The sequence below is a fragment of the Bos indicus genome, chromosome 6 (genome assembly GCF_029378745.1).
Source record: "Bos indicus isolate NIAB-ARS_2022 breed Sahiwal x Tharparkar chromosome 6, NIAB-ARS_B.indTharparkar_mat_pri_1.0, whole genome shotgun sequence".
Classification (NCBI taxonomy): Eukaryota; Metazoa; Chordata; class Mammalia; order Artiodactyla; family Bovidae; genus Bos; species Bos indicus.
Window position 1 is genome coordinate 58643936 of NC_091765.1, and position 18220 is coordinate 58662155.

General features: G+C 43.3%; 2 protein-coding genes across 15 annotated transcripts in view; one reads left to right on the forward strand and one right to left on the reverse strand.

Moving 5' to 3' along the window:
* Nucleotides 1-1283, reverse strand: part of LOC139183616 (putative uncharacterized protein FLJ13197) — a 221471-nt gene extending 220188 nt beyond the window's left edge. For 6 of the 10 annotated variants that reach the window (XR_011567149.1, XR_011567148.1, XR_011567150.1 and 3 more), the window contains exon 1: nucleotides 150-381. Coding sequence is in view for 3 of the 10 variants with exons in the window: in XM_070791293.1 (XP_070647394.1) it covers nucleotides 150-381 (232 nt within the window). In the remaining 7 variants the exon portion in view is untranslated. Of the gene's footprint in view, nucleotides 1-149; nucleotides 382-1030 lie in introns of those variants that run through there. The other 4 variants (XR_011567152.1, XR_011567151.1, XR_011567154.1 and 1 more) reach the window with 3 other exon arrangements.
* Nucleotides 284-18220, forward strand: part of KLF3 (KLF transcription factor 3) — a 35398-nt gene continuing 17461 nt past the window's right edge. Inside the window, exons 1-4 of one of the 5 annotated variants that reach the window (XM_070791287.1) lie at nucleotides 284-454; nucleotides 9741-9799; nucleotides 10611-10733; nucleotides 15005-15100. In XM_070791287.1, the coding sequence (XP_070647388.1) occupies nucleotides 15044-15100 (57 nt within the window). In that variant the 5' untranslated portion in view covers nucleotides 284-454; nucleotides 9741-9799; nucleotides 10611-10733; nucleotides 15005-15043. Of the gene's footprint in view, nucleotides 455-9740; nucleotides 9800-10610; nucleotides 10734-10758; nucleotides 12973-15004; nucleotides 15101-18220 lie in introns of those variants that run through there. The other 4 variants (XM_070791288.1, XM_070791289.1, XM_070791286.1 and 1 more) reach the window with 4 other exon arrangements.

An 18220-nucleotide genomic window follows, 5' to 3' on the forward strand; every position in this document is an offset into this window, starting at 1 on the left:
GCGGGGTGCGTGTTTGCGCGAGTGACTCGGCCGACCCCTCCGGCGGCTGCCTCCACCCAAGTGGGTGGGGACCCGCCCAGCCCGGGCGGCCGCGGCGGCTCCCTCTCCCCTCCCTGACCCTCCCACCCCAGGTCCCAGCCTCTACTTACCCCGCCAGCCCTGGGAGGCTCGCAGAGCGAGCGGCGCCGGCGTCATGTGACTGCCCGGAGTTGGTGCCAGGAGCCAGAGGGGAGCCAGGAGCGGAGCCGCGCGGAGCCGGGGCCCGAGCCGGAGCGCAGCGCGAGCGCCCGCCGAGCCGAGCCGCGCCCGCCGCACGCGCGCCTGTCCCCGTCCCTGTCCCCTGCGGCCGCCGCCCGTACTGGAGCGCTGACACCACTGCATCCGCGGGGTTCCAGGCAGCCCGGATCCGGGCCTTTATTTCTCGCCTGCAGCGCTCAGCACCGCGCCTCGAAAAGTAAGTCCCCTCTCTCTCACCTTTCCTTCTCGCCTCGACTCCCGCTGCCCCCCTTTTCGGCTAGTCCAGTTTCCTTCCCCCCCCCCCCCGGGGTGGGGGGGGGACGTGCGGTGAATGGGCTGGGGGTGCAACGCGGAGGTGGGGGCGCCCCCGGGCTTGGGAAAGTGCAACAGCTCCTCGCAGCCGGGGGCGGGGGTGGAAGAGGAGGCGAGGGGGAGGGGGGCCCCGGGTTCAGCGGTGGAAAGTGTGGGATTGAGGAGAACCGCCGTGCAGATCTGCGGGAGCGACGAGCGAGGCCAGCGGCGCCCGCCCGGGCCCGGGATAGGGCGCGGGCGGGGGCTCACCTGTGTGGTCCCCCGACCGCCTCCCGCCTGCCCGCTCGCGATTCCCTCCAAAGCCCCAGAAATCTCAGTGCTCTCCGCGTGTGGCAACGTTGTTTGGAGAAAGGTAGCGCCGAGGCCGCGCGCTCCTGCTCCTCCCCCTCCTCGTCCCCCACCCCCCGCGCCCTCCTCCTCCCCGCCCCCCGCCTGCGCCCCCTGCCGCCCCCCTTCTCGGACCGGGCGCGCTGCCGCTCACCCGTCGCTGGAGCAAACTTGGAGCAGCCTGGCGGGCCCTCTGGGAAGAAACTTGGGGCGATCGGGAGTGGAGGGAGCATCCCATTCTCGGTCCTGGAGTCCTGGAGCTGGCCAGGACCTCTGGATCCCAGAGGGCAGGGGAAAGAGCTGGCCGGGTTTGGAGAGTCGTCCTCGGGTGCAAGGAGAGAACCTGCCGCAGTGTCTGGAGGAAGGATTGCAGCGTGGCTGGAGGCGGAGAACGCCTTAGGCGACTGCCTGCAGTGTTAGGGACCCGAGCCGGGTGGGGGCCGAGGGAGGGATCTCTGGACCTGGACGCTTGGGACCTACCTTTGGAGATAGCAGACAATACCTGCAATTGTCATAGCTATTTCTTTGGCAGATAAAAGCGAGAAGAGTATTCTACTTTAAATTTTACTGCAGTATATAAAACTAGATGAAGACCGCGTGAATGGGACTTTTTTTTCCTAAGCCAGGTTAAAGGGAAATTGGTAATTGCTCACCTTCTTGTATTTCACTAAAATAAACGTACACTGAATCTGTTTTTCACTGACTCAAAATGTATTTTTCGATAGGTCATCCAAGACATTTTAAACATTGATTATGTTCTCAGAAGAGTCTGGTGAATAGAGAAAAGTATGAAGTGGTATTCTGACTTCATTTAGATTTAGTGTCTAATTATTAAACAAAATCAAGTAAGGTATAAGGCAGTTGTTCATTATAGGTTATTTCACAGAACAGTTTTGTGCTGTCCTTTTCTGAGTGCTTTATATGTATGAATTTGAGGAGCATTTTTAAAAGAGAAATTCATCTGGATGATAATCTGCATAACCCAAGAGAAGACTTGCTTTTAGTTGAAAAACAATTTTATGACACTAATATCTTGAAAATTTTGTGAGTTCGTATTTTTTAAAGAGTGGATGTGTTTTTTCTGTGGCTTGAAACATGGGGTATGGAAGTTGACTTTATTCTGTTCACAGAAACCTTAAATGGGATGTTTGATTAATTTCATTCAGTTCCCTAAAGAAGCTGATATCTCAATTTCTAGTCAGTGGGGTTTGCTGCAGAACTGTTAGAAAAAAGCAGCCTAATGTACCATGGGTGAGGTCAATGAAAATAGACTATAAGGAGCATTCTGCCTGCCTGAAGGAAAATGCAAATATGAAAATCCTAACGTGAGGATAACAAAACTAACTGCTTAGACCACAGAACCTTGTCAGGTGTAAAACATGGCAACATAGCTTTGGAGAAAGCTATTGTTTTTTTCACTGCAAAGTTTCTAAATTAAAACCCAACCTTCTGGTTGCTATGGACACAGTGATGCCTTTTTTTTTTTTTTTCCCATTTTTTCTTTTTACCTGTAGTTATATCTACACACAGATTCTTAAATCTCTGCTAATGGGAACCTAGTTAAACAGTACTGGCTAACAAAATAAAGAGAAATAATGGGGAAAGGACTAGTGAATGGATTTTGCTATCTTACAAATACCTAAAGGAAAATAGACATTTTAGAACATCTTATAAAAATCGATACTCTATTCTACAGATTGTATAACAATTTTTCAATTGGATTAAATGAAATACCAGGAACAGAATTGCATTCTCAAAAGGTGGATTTCTGTAGATGTGTGTACATGTAGAATAGATGTGCAGCGGTGTGCAAATATCTTTGTAACTCTGCAGTTGAAAAAGACTGAAAATTTGGGATGACTCTAGACGTCCCCACATTCTTTGTCTTGGGATTTAGTTCTGTGGCTCAGGAACACTTAAAACTGGTCCCATTTCGGTTATGTGGGATGATGACCCAGTGTCATCTGAATTCTCAGCTGCAGTGCTCTCTCCGTTTCCTCCTGATGCTCCGAGACTGTGCAGTATGCATTACCCCAACTCAGAATTTGACTGTAGCTAGAGACCAGCCATTGGGATGGGGGAGAAAGAGACAAAAGAAATTGGCAGGGAGGCTGGTGTTAATTAGGAAGGTTGCTGCTGCTTGAATATGATAAAATCACATGTTCACTTATGATGTTTACTGTATGTGGAAGCTCCTATTTGTAAATAGGGCAGGTCTCCTGTATAAAGCTGGTGTTATTATTCACACCCATAGAACAAACACCTCCACCCCCCTGTTGTTGTCTTAAAAAACTCCAGCTGCTCATGAATATAGGGTCAGGGAGGGCCGGCTAAATGTTTCTCTGTGCTTTCTCTCCAGCACAGCCAGCAGAGCTGTTTCCTGTTCTTTGTTTCAAGGCTGGGGTTTGCGTCATACATTCCAAGTGGCATATGTGTGCTCTTTCCTGTTTCAGGCTGTTTTCTGGTAGATCAGTAGCCCAGACCAGGCCATGGTCCCTGCCCTTAAACTCCCTGTCCCCACCCAGGGAGTTATCATGTCTCCACACACTTAGGATTGCCTAAGATGCCTGTGTTATGTCATAATGACAAAAGTCAGTTAACCTTTTTACGTACACCCTTTGCTCCAATGTGTTTATATGGGTGAATAAGTAATTTTACATTTTTTTTTTAGTTTATCAGTTCGATTTCAAGAAGTGTGTGTGTGTGTGTGTGTGTGTGTGTGTTGGCTGGAAATCTAAAGAAGGTTGTTTTGTTTGTTTTTCCTTCTTGTTTTGAGTATTGGTTTGGTGATAGGCATTCTGCCCTGGAGCTGTCAGTTTTGGATGGGGTTACACCTTACAGTTCAGAAGATCTAGCAGGATCTGAAGGATGTGGCTCGTGTTGCATCTACCACTGGACACCAGGCATAGGAGGCTTCACTGAACGGAGAACTCAAGCAGTCTTGGATTGCTTGTACTCACTTAAAAGAAGTCTTGCTTATGTTTTAAGGGAGAAACTGTATTGAAACAAATTATAAGATGTATTGAGAGCACTTCAGGATTATTTCAAGGACAAAGATTTTACTGTATCCTACATCTGATTTCCAAATTGTTTTAAGAATAAAAAGCTCAAAGAAAAGGAGAACTGGAATAAGTTCATCTAATGATAGTTTGGAAAAGTTTAACCTAATATTTTGAAAACAGAAGGAGAATGCTCTTTGTTTTTGTTTTACAATAGCAACTTTCTCATAATCTCCGCCCCATCCCACCCCCTTTTTTCTTTGGTATATTCTGTCAGTTGTGAGTAAGCAGATTTCTGGGTTAACTATTTAAAACCTACTTTAACAAACTATTTTCTCTTGGTTCTCCAGAAACAAAGTTTGCATAAAATGGTTGGAAAAGAAAAGTTTTTTGGAAATATTCTCCCTTAAACTTCTTATGTGGGGATTTTCTTTAAAATCTAGAGGAATTATCTACAGTGTTCTCTAATGGAATTAATGGAAAAAGTTTCTGAGGCAGCACATCAGGCCTTATTCTTTCCCCAAATTGGTGATCATCATCATAATAATAATGTTTTGGTTTTAGCATCTCAACCCATCACATTTTTCCTTGAGGATAAAAAGGAAAATACACAGTATGATATTAAGAAAGCTGTTAGAGTTAAATAGTAGGATATTGATAACCTTCCATGAAAAAAAGATGGCAGTTTGGAAAATTTCAATAAGATTTTTCCTTTCTTCTTCGGAGGAATCAGAATTGCAATATTAAATTGCTTGTGGGACAACAGATCTTTAAACTGAATTCATAAGTAACCCAAATTGAAGTAAGGTTTTTTATTTTAGCTCCAAAGTTAACAATCCAACTAGATTTGGTAGATGGAGTCTTTATTTGGCTTACTTTCAAATCATTCTTTCCTCCCTATTTACGGGGAGAGGGAGGTGGTTAATAAAGATGATTAGAATCTAATATTATTTTATGCGGAAGTATTCTGCAAGCTTTAACATGTAAGCCAAACAATTAGGGAAAATCGTACCAATCTGATAGTTGTTATAATCACCAAAAAAAAGTGGTGGGGCAGGGGTGGAAGGTCTCCACAGAGAAGGTAGTCTCTAAGCCATGTAAATCATCTACCTCCATCCCCTTCTTCAGATATTTGCCTTCTTCGTGTGTGCAAATCAACATTTTTGCTATAAAATAAACAGCTATCTTAAAGTGGCATTTCTTACTCTGTTTTCACACCCGGTTGTGTTTAAGAAAAATAAATAAAAGCAACCTTGCCCTTTAAATACCAGGAATTACATTATTCTGAAAATTGGGTTTCTTTCTGAAGTGCTTCAGTATCTATGGTGCTAACTTTAAAAAAGAAAATCCCTAGAGTCATAAAACAATTGATATCTGGTAGTATATCCAGCCAGAATTCATGTTGGAGTGAGTTGGAAGGAAAGGATTGTGGTGACTTCTAGCATTCTCGTTTGCAAGCCTGATCTGTCCCCTTATTAGACCTGGTTTCTCATCTGAAACAGTAATGCCGCCGCTGGAGACAGGAAACCAGACAGCAGTCTGCCCTGATAAGGGAGGGCATTGTCTAAGGGAGGGAGCCCTGCTTCCCCCTCAACTCTCCTTCCTTGAAATTTAGTAGCAATAAAAGAGATACAATACTACAAACGCGGTTTCTCAACCAGAACTAAGACTGTTTTCTCCCAAAGCAAAAACTGGCTCTGCTTTCTCTGGATTGTCACCATAGTTTAATGGCACATTAGAAAAAACTATTAGTATATTTTGTGTCTGTTGGTCAGAGTATTTAATAAATAGTAAGGTCCTTTCTCTAGCAAAGCAGGTTCCTAGAGCGATTGGAAACTCATTCCATTGTGTTGGCAGGTCGAATACATTACCATTTCCCCATCTCATTATTAAGGGGAGCCAGACACCAAATGCAGTCACTTACATGGCCCTTCAGCTTCTATGTAACCCTGGGTTTCACTGTTACCCTCTCCTGGGAAGAGGGTGCTCCTTTGAGATGCAGCCCCCTTTCAGGAGGACCAGCTTACTCTGGGACATGTCCAAGATGGTGGCCAGTCTCTGGAAGGCCTGGGGCTTTCCAGGGATGGCCTGGAGCTAGTCTCAGGCCAGATCAGTGGAGTTTGGCCAAATCTAGACAGAAGAGATCCAGTGGACACTGAGGTCAGTGCCTTCTACCCAGGAGAGCAACCAGTGGTCCAGTGTGGGGTTTTTCTCCTTTGGCACATATGCTCTAATTCTCTTAACTACTGTTCTCTGAGTCTGAAATCTGAGTCTGTTCACTGAAATCCCCTCCTTTATCTGTTCTTGCACTATACGCCCTGGTCCCTTACAAAGCTTTGAGCCCCAGAACCGCTTTCATCAGTAAGTTCAAGTTCCTATTCCAGTTCTCCAAGCAAAGGTGTTTTGTCTCCCAAGCGACGGTTTTCACATTTACTTTGTGTTTCAGAAGATGATTTTCAGACTAGTTCCACTGGCCCCTGGGCAGATTTTCCTTGTGTGACACCTGATGTACAGTCACTCTTAGGCCCTTGTCCTTCATTTTATCCTAGCATATGAGAAAGGTAGTTTGACATCGATTCATGTATTCATCCCACAAGTATTTATTGAGCACCTACTCATTAGAGCTAATCTCAGATTGCGTGCGGTCATTATTCTCAGTTATGCCACAAGGATGGAGTAGGTCCCAAGTGATCTAACCTGAAAAGCCGTTTTGAAATCATAATTGCCAGCCAGAACCTCCCCATGGCACTGCCTCCCATGGACCAGTGTGGCAGCACACACATCCCACGCCCCGCCAGCCCTGGGGGGATGCCCAAGTGTAAGATGGTTTGACTTCAAAGTGGGTCCCACAGCACAGAGTGGAGCAGAAGAACAGAAAGAGGCCTAGGTCTGCAGCAGACACACTTCTGTTCTTGGCTGCAGCTCCCACCAGCTCTGCGAATTTGGGCGAGTCATTTCACCTCTGTTCCTTCATTTCCTCATTTCTAAAATGGGGATGAGGACCTGACCCTTCCACCTTTGTACAGTTATTATGAGGATTTCCGTATTTACTTGGGTGAAGCTGCCAATTTTTTCTGAGCAGTTTTATGAACCAATTGCAGGTGCATTGGCCAGGAAGAATAGTTTGCCTAAATCGGGGCCTTCAGACTGTGTCTTTTGATGTTGCATCCAAGCCTGCACTCAGAGAAGGGGAGGCAGCAGGGGCCAGCGGGCAGGAGTTGACGTCGCCACTCCCATACATCCACTGCCCCTGGCTCCGGATCCACCATGGACGGACCTACCTGCAGAACTCTCCATTCCACTCTAGCTGTGGGTCATGCCCTGTTGCAGGAGGCCGTGGAAGTGAGAGCCAAGTCACCACCAGCCCTGAAATCAGACTGCTTTGAGTTTGCATCCCAGATCCACACCTCTAACAGCTGTGTGATCTTGGGCAGATTACTTTGCCTCTCTGTTTCAGCAGTAAAATGAGAAGGTAGTACCTCCCGTATCAAAGGCATTAAATGACACAGTCCTTGTAAAGAATGGGACCTGGAGAGTGCCAGTTGTGAAGGTGGTGATAATCAGTAGGAAACCTGTGACATCACTGAGCTCCTGGTTTTCCTTGGTCTATAGGAGTGGCATTGAAACAAAACGAACCTAATGTTTGTTAACACACATATGCACACATGCTCGCACACACACTTCAAGTTACCACATTCTTTTCTCTCTCACTGTCCTCCACCCCACCCCACCCCACCCCCGCCCTTAATTTAGGTTTTAAAATGGAGACCTTGACGCTAGACTTGTTTAGAAGAGCTCTCTGGGTGAGTAATAAAAAACAAAGGGTTAAGGTTAGGAGCAATAGGTTTTTTGAGGAAGTTTCGTTTAATAGGTTTCCTTTAGGTTAGGCCCCCTAGTCCCCTCACTCCTGTTACTTTTTTAAGGGAGATATTCAAGTGCATTTGAAGAAAAAGGTAAGTGACTGAGACTCCTATAGCTCAGGGCTTTTATATCCACTCCTTATGCCTGGCAAAACCTTGACTTAGTGGGTGTGCCTGATCTCCTTTGGGGAGCAGGAAGGGAACCCCTCTAAGGAGCTAGAAAGTAAGCCTGTGTTCAGGTGCTTCCCTTCCCGGTGGTGGTCTTGGACAGCCTATTTGGAAGGTAGAAAGGCCCACCTATCTCGGTAAGAGGAGGCGGCCTCAGATGGGCCCAGGAGCAATCAGCTGGCTGCACTGAGTGGGGAGGGCCTTGAGCTGGTCTTTGAAGAATTAGGAGGATTTAGATAAGCCGGAAGGGGATGGGCATTCCACTCTGGTTGCCCAGCATCGGGGCCAAAAATGAACAAAGGCTTTGGGGAGAGGGGGCGGGTGGAGGGGGAAACGGCAGTCAGCGTGGAGGGCTCCTGGTGGAGCAGGGGGCAGCTGGTAGGAAAGGGGGCGCTGAACATGGTGCTTGAACCTGCTCTACAAGCCCTAGGGGTGTCCCTTGGAGGAAAGTTTGGGAGTTTGGAAAAGACTCGCTGAGAAGGGGGCTTTGTGATATATACGTGGCAAGTGGCAGGTCGGGGGAAGGAATGGTCAGAATGGCTTGGAGGGTTCAAGGGGCAAGCATAGGAGACCCATGGAGGGGAGACCCAGTGACACAGTCTTGAGGTATGAGAGCCTGGCCACGGCAGTAGTAGAAATAGAAAACTTGGTGAGGAAAGCTTGAAAGATGACCTCTAGGATTCTGAGGTGAGTGGCCAGAAGATAAAGCAGTTGTGGGGCACAGCCTTTTGGGGACAAGGAGGATTTGGGTTGGGGACATGTTGAATTCTCTTACACAGCAGTGGCTCAGAGTGCTTTTCTGTTAGCTTCTGAAGGGAGAGGTCAGCAACAGCTCACGTGTGTGCATGCAGAGGTTCTGCGGCTCTGTGAAGCTTTTAGTGAAGCATCCTCAGGAGCTGGGGGAAGCAGTGCCATTTCTTTCTGGTTATTTGCAAGGTTCCAGCCGTCGCTGCTCAGGCCGGAATTTCCAGGAACTGGCAGCTGGCTGGAGCCAATTGGTCCCTCCCAGCCTCGCAGTCCGAGGGTGGGGCCCCATGGGTGGAGGCCCCTCAGGGTGGAGTGGGGTGGGTCTCCAGCGATAGGGCACCCGGTGGAGAGGCAGTGGCCTCACACAGCCCTTCTGGATTTGATTATATAACACATCACAGGAGAAAACTGAGGGCCAAGGCAGGCTGTGTAAGCCATATACACAGCAGGACTACGCACGAGGGGTGCTTTTCAACCGGGTTGGGGGTCGCTGGCCCTTAAAACTAAAAAACAAAAATTGTCGGCATGGGGAGGAAAGCTGCGTACATAACCTTAATAGGGAAAATGACTAGTGCTCGCTAAAATTGCTTTTAGAAAGATGTGGTAGGCCACTAACTAAGTGGCATTGAACTTGAGAGTTCATCTAAAGGGTATGGGTTTGTGTCCCCCCACCCCCACCCCTGCTGTACTGGGCCCTAGTCTGGAAAAGTGGAGGGACTTCGCTTGGTTGTTACCTTTGCACCTGTCCTTATTTACATGCAAAATCAATTGCTTCACTTGGTCTTTCCGAAGTACAGGGTGTGGGCAGAATCTTATCTGAAGCCATGTCCTGTTTGGACAAGTTGGACTGCCTTGGCAACTCTCCATAGGGTGGAGCAGATGGGTGGAGGCAGGAAAGTAAAATTGGGTGGCTTGTTAGCCCAGAGAGGAGAGAGGGCGGATTGTTTGCTCATGGATCATTATATTTAATCTGAAACTAAATAATTAACTTCTTTCCCATTTACAAAACATTTTGATGCAAAATAACTAATTTATGAGGGGCAAAGATTTAGAAGTGTTCCACGGAATTTTTTTCCTTTCACACCAACAGTAGAAGACTGAGGTAGGAGAAAAATCACCGAGTGACATGAAAACGAGACGCCTTTCCAGGTAGGTGCCAGCATTCAGCTGTTCTGAAAGAAGGCTCCAACTTAGAAATGTCCACTTCCATCTGTTGCCCGGCCCCTTGGATTTCTGGCCAGAGCAGCTGCCATTAAATACGCAACTCCTTGGAGCTCTTGAAAGGTTCGGGTGCAAAAGTAAAGAAAGAAAAGTTTCTTTGGAGAGGAAGTTTAGGGATGTTACCTGCCCGCCCTGGTCCTCCTCCTGACCGAGAATCTCTCTCACATACACCCACACACGCGCACACTCACCCACACACCTTTTTTTTTTTTTTTTTTTTTTTATCTTTTTTATTTTTTCCCTGAAGTTCCTTTTGGGAGTGAGAGGTGAGAGGAGGCAGCATGCTTCCTCCTTTAAAGCCCAGAGGCTTGGATGGGGTGAATGGGGCACTTAACAGATGGTGTGCTGATTTGGCCATCCTCTCTTTCTCCTTACACCTGGCTGAGGTCGGCTAGGAAACAAAAGATCAGCTTTGAAGGAGGCAGGTAGTCTGGAAGCTTAGGGTCAGGCTGGGCTGGGGGAGAAGAATCCAGGGTCCCTTTGAGTGCATTAGACAGGAGAGGAGAAGGGAGAATGTCAGAGCAAATCCCGATAGATCGCCAAGATATTTATTTCAGATACATTCTCTCTCCAGAACCCCCTCCATCCCCTGCCACACACCTCCCTCTCTCTCTTTCCCTTCCTCCCCCCCACCCCCATTCTTGTAAGGAAGGGGCAGTTATTTATAAGGTGGTTTCTGTAATAAAATGCCATAGCTTCAAGACAAGCCATTACATTTAATGTAACCTCTTACTTTAAGGCCTGTGTGTATTTCTAAGCTCTGCAGCTCATTTGTACCCTCATGAAGCAATTGTCAAGTAGGCCTCATGGAGGGCTGAAAAGGACCATGTGAGACGGAACTATATTGCTTGTGAAACTTCATGTAAGTGATTCACCAAAGCTTCTTAAGACATAAACATGCAGTTGTGCATCTTGACAAAAATCTGAGTCTTCTTATGACAGCTGAAAAGTCAGAAGTATAAGTAGAGTGTGAAGGAAAATCTGTTTCTTCCTTTTGAAGGAAAATTCTGTATTGGCCCTTCCCAGCAAAATAACAGTTGGGGAAGAAGACGTTTGTTCCGTGATGGAAAATTATTTTGGCGATTATTTCCTATATTTTTACTTTTAGGCACTTTGATAACTTAGACTTTTTTTTTTTAAACCTGTTTTGCCTATTTTTTCCCTCTTGTAAATGCAGTGTTGTTATCCTGGGATTACTAGTTTAGAATGTATGTCTCCTAAGCTAGTTTAACACAACTAAGATGAAAACCTGTTAATGTTTGGAAACTAGTTGTAAGAAAAACAGAACCACTTTTGGAGGCCTTCTAATCTCTGTGATAAGAATTCCTGAGCCTAGTTAAAACCCACTAGATTTAAAGACCCTGACTTTGGCAAACTCAATTTACTGCCTGTGTCCTAGTCTTTAAATACTTGTTTTAGCGCACCACCTAATGGTCGTACTTGGAACTGCTGTCAGGGTTATGCAGAAATAGATTTTCTATAGCATTTTAAGTTTACTTTCAGTAGCCCCAGAGCTCAGAGTGGCCCATGCATAACAAAAGCCACTAAGTTCAGAGACCCCACTTCTTCCAGTGCTGAGTTATATGGAAGGCCTTTCAGTGACATTGCAGTCACTCTTATTCTAGATCAGAACCCAAAGATAAGGTCAATGCTAGTGGCCAAAGTGGTCCATTCAGAGATGGAAACAGTAGGTACACAGTCTAGACTTGTGCAAATAAATAAAAGTCTGATTTGCATTAATGTTTTTGAGTCTTTTCCTAAATTTGATTTCTTCTAGCGTCCCTGTTATTTTTATTAAAAATTTTAACTATAGAATTAATAAATTTAAAAATGGGCACACAGGTATGTATAAATCTGCCCCCACCTCTCCCAAGAATTCCTGGTTAAAGATTAGGGTGTGTATGTCCTCCATAGCCTTTGACTTTCACTGAAAGTATAATCAGTCATTTTAGAAGCTACAAGATTGAGAGCAAAGTGCTGTTAAACATGTGAGTGGACGGTGAGTGTGGTTCTGTCTACAGTGACATTTGAATTTTGCACAGACCTTTTATTGTCAAGTGATGCTTTAGTTAGGAATGAGGTATTCTAAATTCTCTAATTACTTGTTTATTAGCTGAAATCCTTGTGTATGAGAAGTATCCCTTCATCAGTGATTGAGTTACTCTTCGAGGTACAGTTCTGAATAAACAACCCTTACAATTATTTTTTAATAAAAATGAATCCAGTTTTGTTAGGAGGGATGCTTTATGCTAGATGAATTTTTCTCTTAAGATTACAAGTGTTTCAAAGCACTAATTTCCTTAAGTTTAGATAAAACATAAAAACTAACAAAGTCATTTCACTAATGTCTTAAAATGACACAAACTATAGCAAGTTAACGTGTCATTCATTTCTGAATGGGTTCAGTACTTACTGCTGTAGACATTTGAAAAGGGCTTTATGAGCTAAATGATGGGGTTAGGATTTAAACCAAAATGAGCTCCAGACCCCATCATCTTTAATCCCACTGTGCTGCTCCTACTGGTAGTAAAGGATTCCAGGTAAGGCAAGGGATACAGATAATAGGAAACTATTGGGATGGTGCGATTATCAAGGGACAGGTCCTGCATGAGATCTCAGACAGGATGAAAGCAGCCATTACTTTTTAAACTGAATTTAGTCTGAGTTTTTTAAGGGTGTGTGTGTTGGGGAGGGGGTGATGTTGACCACTAAGGCTCAGTATTCTAGGAAAGAGGCAGGTACTTGACATTGTTCCAGAGATCAGAATCAACAAATTTAGTACTGTGTGTATAGTATTGTAGATTCAAAAATTGTGTGCATATTCAGATAAACAAAGTTTTTCTCTTTTTTTGGTTTTATTATTTTTAATCTCATTTAATTTCCCCAAAACCTTGAAGATAAATCTTTTAGGAAGGAGACAAAAGAGGTGCCCTCTGCATTTTGCGTGTAAAAAAGGGCCTCCCCGCATCCACTCCCCCATCGAGAGGGTCAAGTACAGATCTCCTGCTTGAGTTTCAAGATCAGAAGTCTTCCACTACACTCCTGAGAATGAGTGCTTTTATTTAGAAGGATTTGCAGCATTTAGTGGAGTGGATGAATCTGTAAGAGTAAATTAAATTTAAAAAGCTTGGGGGGAGGATGACCGGCCATGGGTCGAGGCTGCTGAATCATCTGACCTCATTGATATAAGCAAGCGATCTCACATCTTTTGTGTATGGTCTGCTCCGGGGCCCTGGACAGCAATTGTTAGCACCATATCCATCTGTACAGCTGCTAGGCTGGGAACTGGTTAATAATAGATCCCAAGACACAAAAGGGGTTTTCATCCTTCATTATGAAATCATCCATTTTTCACTTGCTATGGGGTTTGTTCTTACTGGGACACAGAAGAGGGTGGTAGCACCATTGATTTGAGCAGCCTGGTTTCAGATTGTGTTTGCAGATTATAATACGTCCTGTGATGTAGGAAAATATAATTTTGAAGTCAGGGCCTTATGTTGAGTTAATGATGATATTCACGTGTTGTCATGAGACCCAGGACAGTCCTTCTTCAGCAAAGCAGTGAAGCACAAGAACTACACAGTATTACTTTTATAATTGTGTGTGAAGATATCTTAGTTTAACCCATAGAGCATGGACATCACTATCGACAGGATTGCTATCAGGGAGGTGGGGGTGGGGAGTTTAAATACTGAAATACATGGGGTTTCTATACCTTTTTCAGGTGGAACTCAATCTAGAGCTTGTTCACCTTCCCACCCAAACAAAGTTGATACATAAAGACCTCACTTTTAACCAAAGTGCTGAACACTGAAACCAAATTTGGATAAGAGGGGCCTGAAGCAAGTTGTTGAAGGTCTGGGTAGTACATGGGCAGTTATTCCATAACCTGTGAAAGGCAGTTATTAATAAATGTTCATCAGACTGAATATTTTGTCTTGTGAGGAAGCAGTTGGAATGATATAGTACTAATAGCAGGCTAGTACAGAACACAGAAGAAAGGGGATAACACATGAATAAGAAAAGAAAAAGATCAAACAGGGTCAGGATGGACATTGTCTTTACATTAGGCTAAAAATCGGCTTATTTCCTAATAAGGAGAAATTGAGGCTGAATAGAAGCTAATATTCTTCATATTAAAAAAGTACTTAGAAAACAATAAGAGGCACGGGGTTTTAATTTTTCTTAAATGATCACGCACATGGCCAGTAGAGATGTTGGGAAACAGGTTCTGTTTTGTTGATGGCAATTACAGAGTATCTTTGCTAGATGATACAGCAGATGCTTTGGAAAATGTACCTGCTTCTCACTCAAGAACTCCCCTTCATAAAGTTTATCTTAAAAATTAATTAAGGACATGCACAAAGATGTAAATATTAAGATGTTCATTGCTATCTGTAATAGTGAAAATTAGAAGCAATCTGCCCAGTAAGAGGAATTTTTAAAAAATCTGGGGATTTCCCTGGTTCTCCAGTTGTTAGGACTCTGCACTCTACTGCATGGGGCCCAGGGTCCATCCTCGGCTGGGGAACTGAGATCCTACCAGCTGCTAAGCACGGTCAAAAAAAAAATCTGATTGGTTCACAGTGACACACTGAACTTGATGGTGCGAAAGCATACTTACTAGAAAAGAAACATTTTCCCAGTAATTGTTAAGGGTGCTATATAGTATGCATATTACAATCCATTTAAAAAGAGTTTGGAGGGATAAAAACAAAGATAGTTGTGGTAATTGTTTCTATATTGTCTTTTTGCCTGATTTTTCTTTTATGACATAAGATGGAAAGGAAAGTTTTTTAACATTTGTATATAATGTGAACTTCTATTGAGCTGCACAGTAATCTTATTAAACAAGCTTGGCTGCTCAGGAGGGCTGTACCTATTGTTCCAGAAATGTCAGGGTTTATGTATTTGAGTTAGAAATGCCAGTTGGCTCTCCCCTGGTTATGACCATGGAGTCTGGTCTTAATTATATAAAGTGGCATTTTCATAGGTAAGGAAAACAAATTCCAGCCATTCTGGGGGCAGGGGAGAGGAAGGACCAGAGAAGCAGGGTGAGGAAAAATTTTTTTTCAATAGTTTATATGGAAAGTAACCTCAGGATTTAGACAGACACCTTGTTTTGTTTTCCAGGCTAAACACCAGAGCACCCTAGAAAGTATAACTAAAAGAATGCTCATGTTTGACCCAGTCCCTGTCAAGCAAGAGGCCATGGACCCTGTCTCGGTGGTAAGTTTTCCAAAACTAAACACCTCTTGTTTATTCCAAGTGGTAATAATTTTACTGTGTGTTGTGTTATTCCTTAAAAGTACTCATTACCTGACAGGCATTTGATAGGCAAACTTTTAAACAGGATCCATGTTTTCTTAAACGCTATGCCCCAGTCCCCCACCCACCCCCAGGATGTCATCACAGAACTTGAGCCACAGGTACATCTGCTCACAATAGAAATAGTTTTACAGAAACCCCTTAGTTAGCAGTTTTTTAGTCTGAGCTCTCAAGATTATTGATTTTGGCAAAAAGAAAAAAAAATGGCCAGACTAGTTTTTAAAAATTAATGTGCATTTGGAACGTTAAAAAAAAAAAAAAAAAAACCTGTACACAATGTTTATCATGATTAGGAAGCAGTTTTCAAATGTACCTACAAGAAATCTTCATCAAGAATGAGTTTACTTAGAGGTATTTTTCACTCAAGATGACCACCCAGACTATATGGAGGAGTTTCTTAAACATGTTTGTGAATGTTAATCTTTTTTTGGATTGGAAACCAAAAAAAAAAAAAAGACTCCATTTTGCCTCACGTAGTGCTTAGGATATCCTTCACAAAACTCATTAAAAAAATGAAAATTGGGAGAAAAAAATCTTTGATCATTTTGCATGTAAAAATATACTAAGAATAAAATGATTTGCTTAAACTCCAAGCAGGCAGCCTCTTGGAGCTGTGACTTGGGAGAAACTAGCGAAAGAACTTGACCCTGAGAATGGAATTTTGTTTCACTCAGAAGAGTCTGTGGTGGCTGGGAGACAATTACATTCACCCTCTCTTTCAACACTTTTAGTGCTAAGCTAGCCGGGTCTTCATGCTTGTCGACCACCAGGGAAGGAGTAACGAGTCCAGTTGTTTATAGAGGTTCAACACCAGCACTGTGGAGGCTGGACAGGGCTGACAACAGAAAGGTGTCCAACTGCAAAGCCGGGAGTGGTTGAGACTTGAGGGGATCTGGTTTAGTGAATACGAAATAACACGGCCACGCTCTCAACTCTGTCTTGCTCTTTTCTTCCTCGGGCTTGGAAAATACTCACAAGGGGAAAAACTTGGCCTGAGCTGTGGCTCTGAAGGTTGGTAATGACACGCTTGCAAAAATTAGATCATCCTTATGCGCTGGCTATGGAGGTTCCTGCCAAAACTGTTTATACGAGACATGGGGGTCACTCCAAGGCCCTTGGAACTGGGTTGCCATGGAGATTTCTGCACCAGTGTTTACCACTGTGTACGCTGAAAAGTTAAGTCAGAGTGGCTTTAAGGAAATAGCATTTACATTCTTGCCTGACAGCTGTATAACCATATGATAATAAGGAGCAATAAGAATTTTATTAATCAAAAAGCTAAATTGGCTTCTAATGGTACTCATTTTGTCATCAACCCCTTCCCCCAACTATTGCATGATCATACTGGAGGAATATTAAGGTATAAAATGTTCCCATTAATTGTATCCTTGAAATATGAATAGGGTTTTAGTACCAGAGACTATGATTAATTTGGTAAATGATGTAGGCCCATCAGTGATGCATTTTACTATTCAGTATACTTCCAGAGCTTTTAATCAAGCATGAGAATGTGTCACAAGAGCCTAATTTAAAGCTAAAATGAACTTCACCATACAAGGAAATGCACTTAGCTGAAAAAAAATGGAAATAAAATGAATTTGTTGTAATAGTTGTACTTGTAATGCTGTAACATATTAATGCATGGAGTTAAAATATGTGGAAGTATTTTTGCAATTAATAGTCTTTTTCTCCTTCATGCTCTGGTTTTCAAGTTCTGCTGATGCTTATAGAATTTAATTATATTGTTTCACCAAAAGAGAGTTCCAGTCCTTACAATGAAGTTTCTTTGTTTCCACTCTTAAATCTTCAAATTTTATTTTTCCTACCTTCATAGGTGAAGTATATGAAATCTGATTTATTGTTCCTTTATTCCTTTTCTCTTTTTCATTCTGCCTTTGACCTAAAGGTTGAGGTCTTTGTTTATTCAGGTCGGTGTTCTAAACATGAAGCAGTAACATGTAAGATTGGTTTTTGCTTCAATTCCACATATGAATAAAAATATTTTACCCTGATTTACTCCCCTCTCTTACCCCTTTTCCCTAAAAGTTAAGAAGAGTAAAAATAATCTGCCTGGTTGGTGTTTTGCTATAATTCAGAGAAAGTGAGGAAATGTCATTTTTCTCTTACTAAAGTATAAACCTTCATACTGCTCACTAAACCTTGTGCCTTGAGGCAGACTAGACTTTGGATTGTCGATCCTATTAAGATTTGCAAGAACTGGGAGCAGAGTACGCCCTCCCCCACCCACCCATTCTGTGCTGTAGATCTCTGCTACTTATTGTCAATGCATTGCTGGCAAAGCCATCAGCAGCTCCCTGAGTCTCCTATTTTTTTCTTATTTATAAAATTGGAGATACTTATATGTAAAACATGAAATGGCAGGTGTATATAAAATGCATGTGTAAAGGAGTTGTTTTTACCAGTACTGCCAAAGAGGTTGAAAACTAGAATTTAATTCAGGAAATGAGAAAATAAAAATTTTTAAAGTATTCCTTCATATTCTTCTGTTCCTAAAGGAAGAATACTTCTGAAGAAGGTGTATTTTTTTCTTTAATGAAAATTATCATCTAAAAGACTCCTTACAGATTAAGAAGTACTTAAAATCAGTAGTCCCTCTGCCGTGTTCTAACAGAAACTTTTCATGACTTTTCTGAGCCTGGTAGAAAGACAGCTTTTTACTTTTGTTTGCACAGAGGGGCATGACATTTGCTGTTTCCAAAGAGTTTGTTTATAAATGCACCGCGCCTTCCTGCACTTGGAACTCCACCCTTGGTATGAAGATTCCTTTGACTTGCCATCGCCCTGTCACGGACGGTCGCATTTTTTTTTTCATATTAATGAATAGTGAAACAGAGACTCACCCACGTTTCATGCAGTCACTCCGTCCACTTAAACCATCTTGTAATGGAAAACTTCACCAAAACTATTGCCAATAAAATGAGAAACTATTAGTTCTCACTTTCATAGGAAGTGATAGCATTGGAAAATTATCCAAACCCTGTGCCTTTTTCCTCATCATAC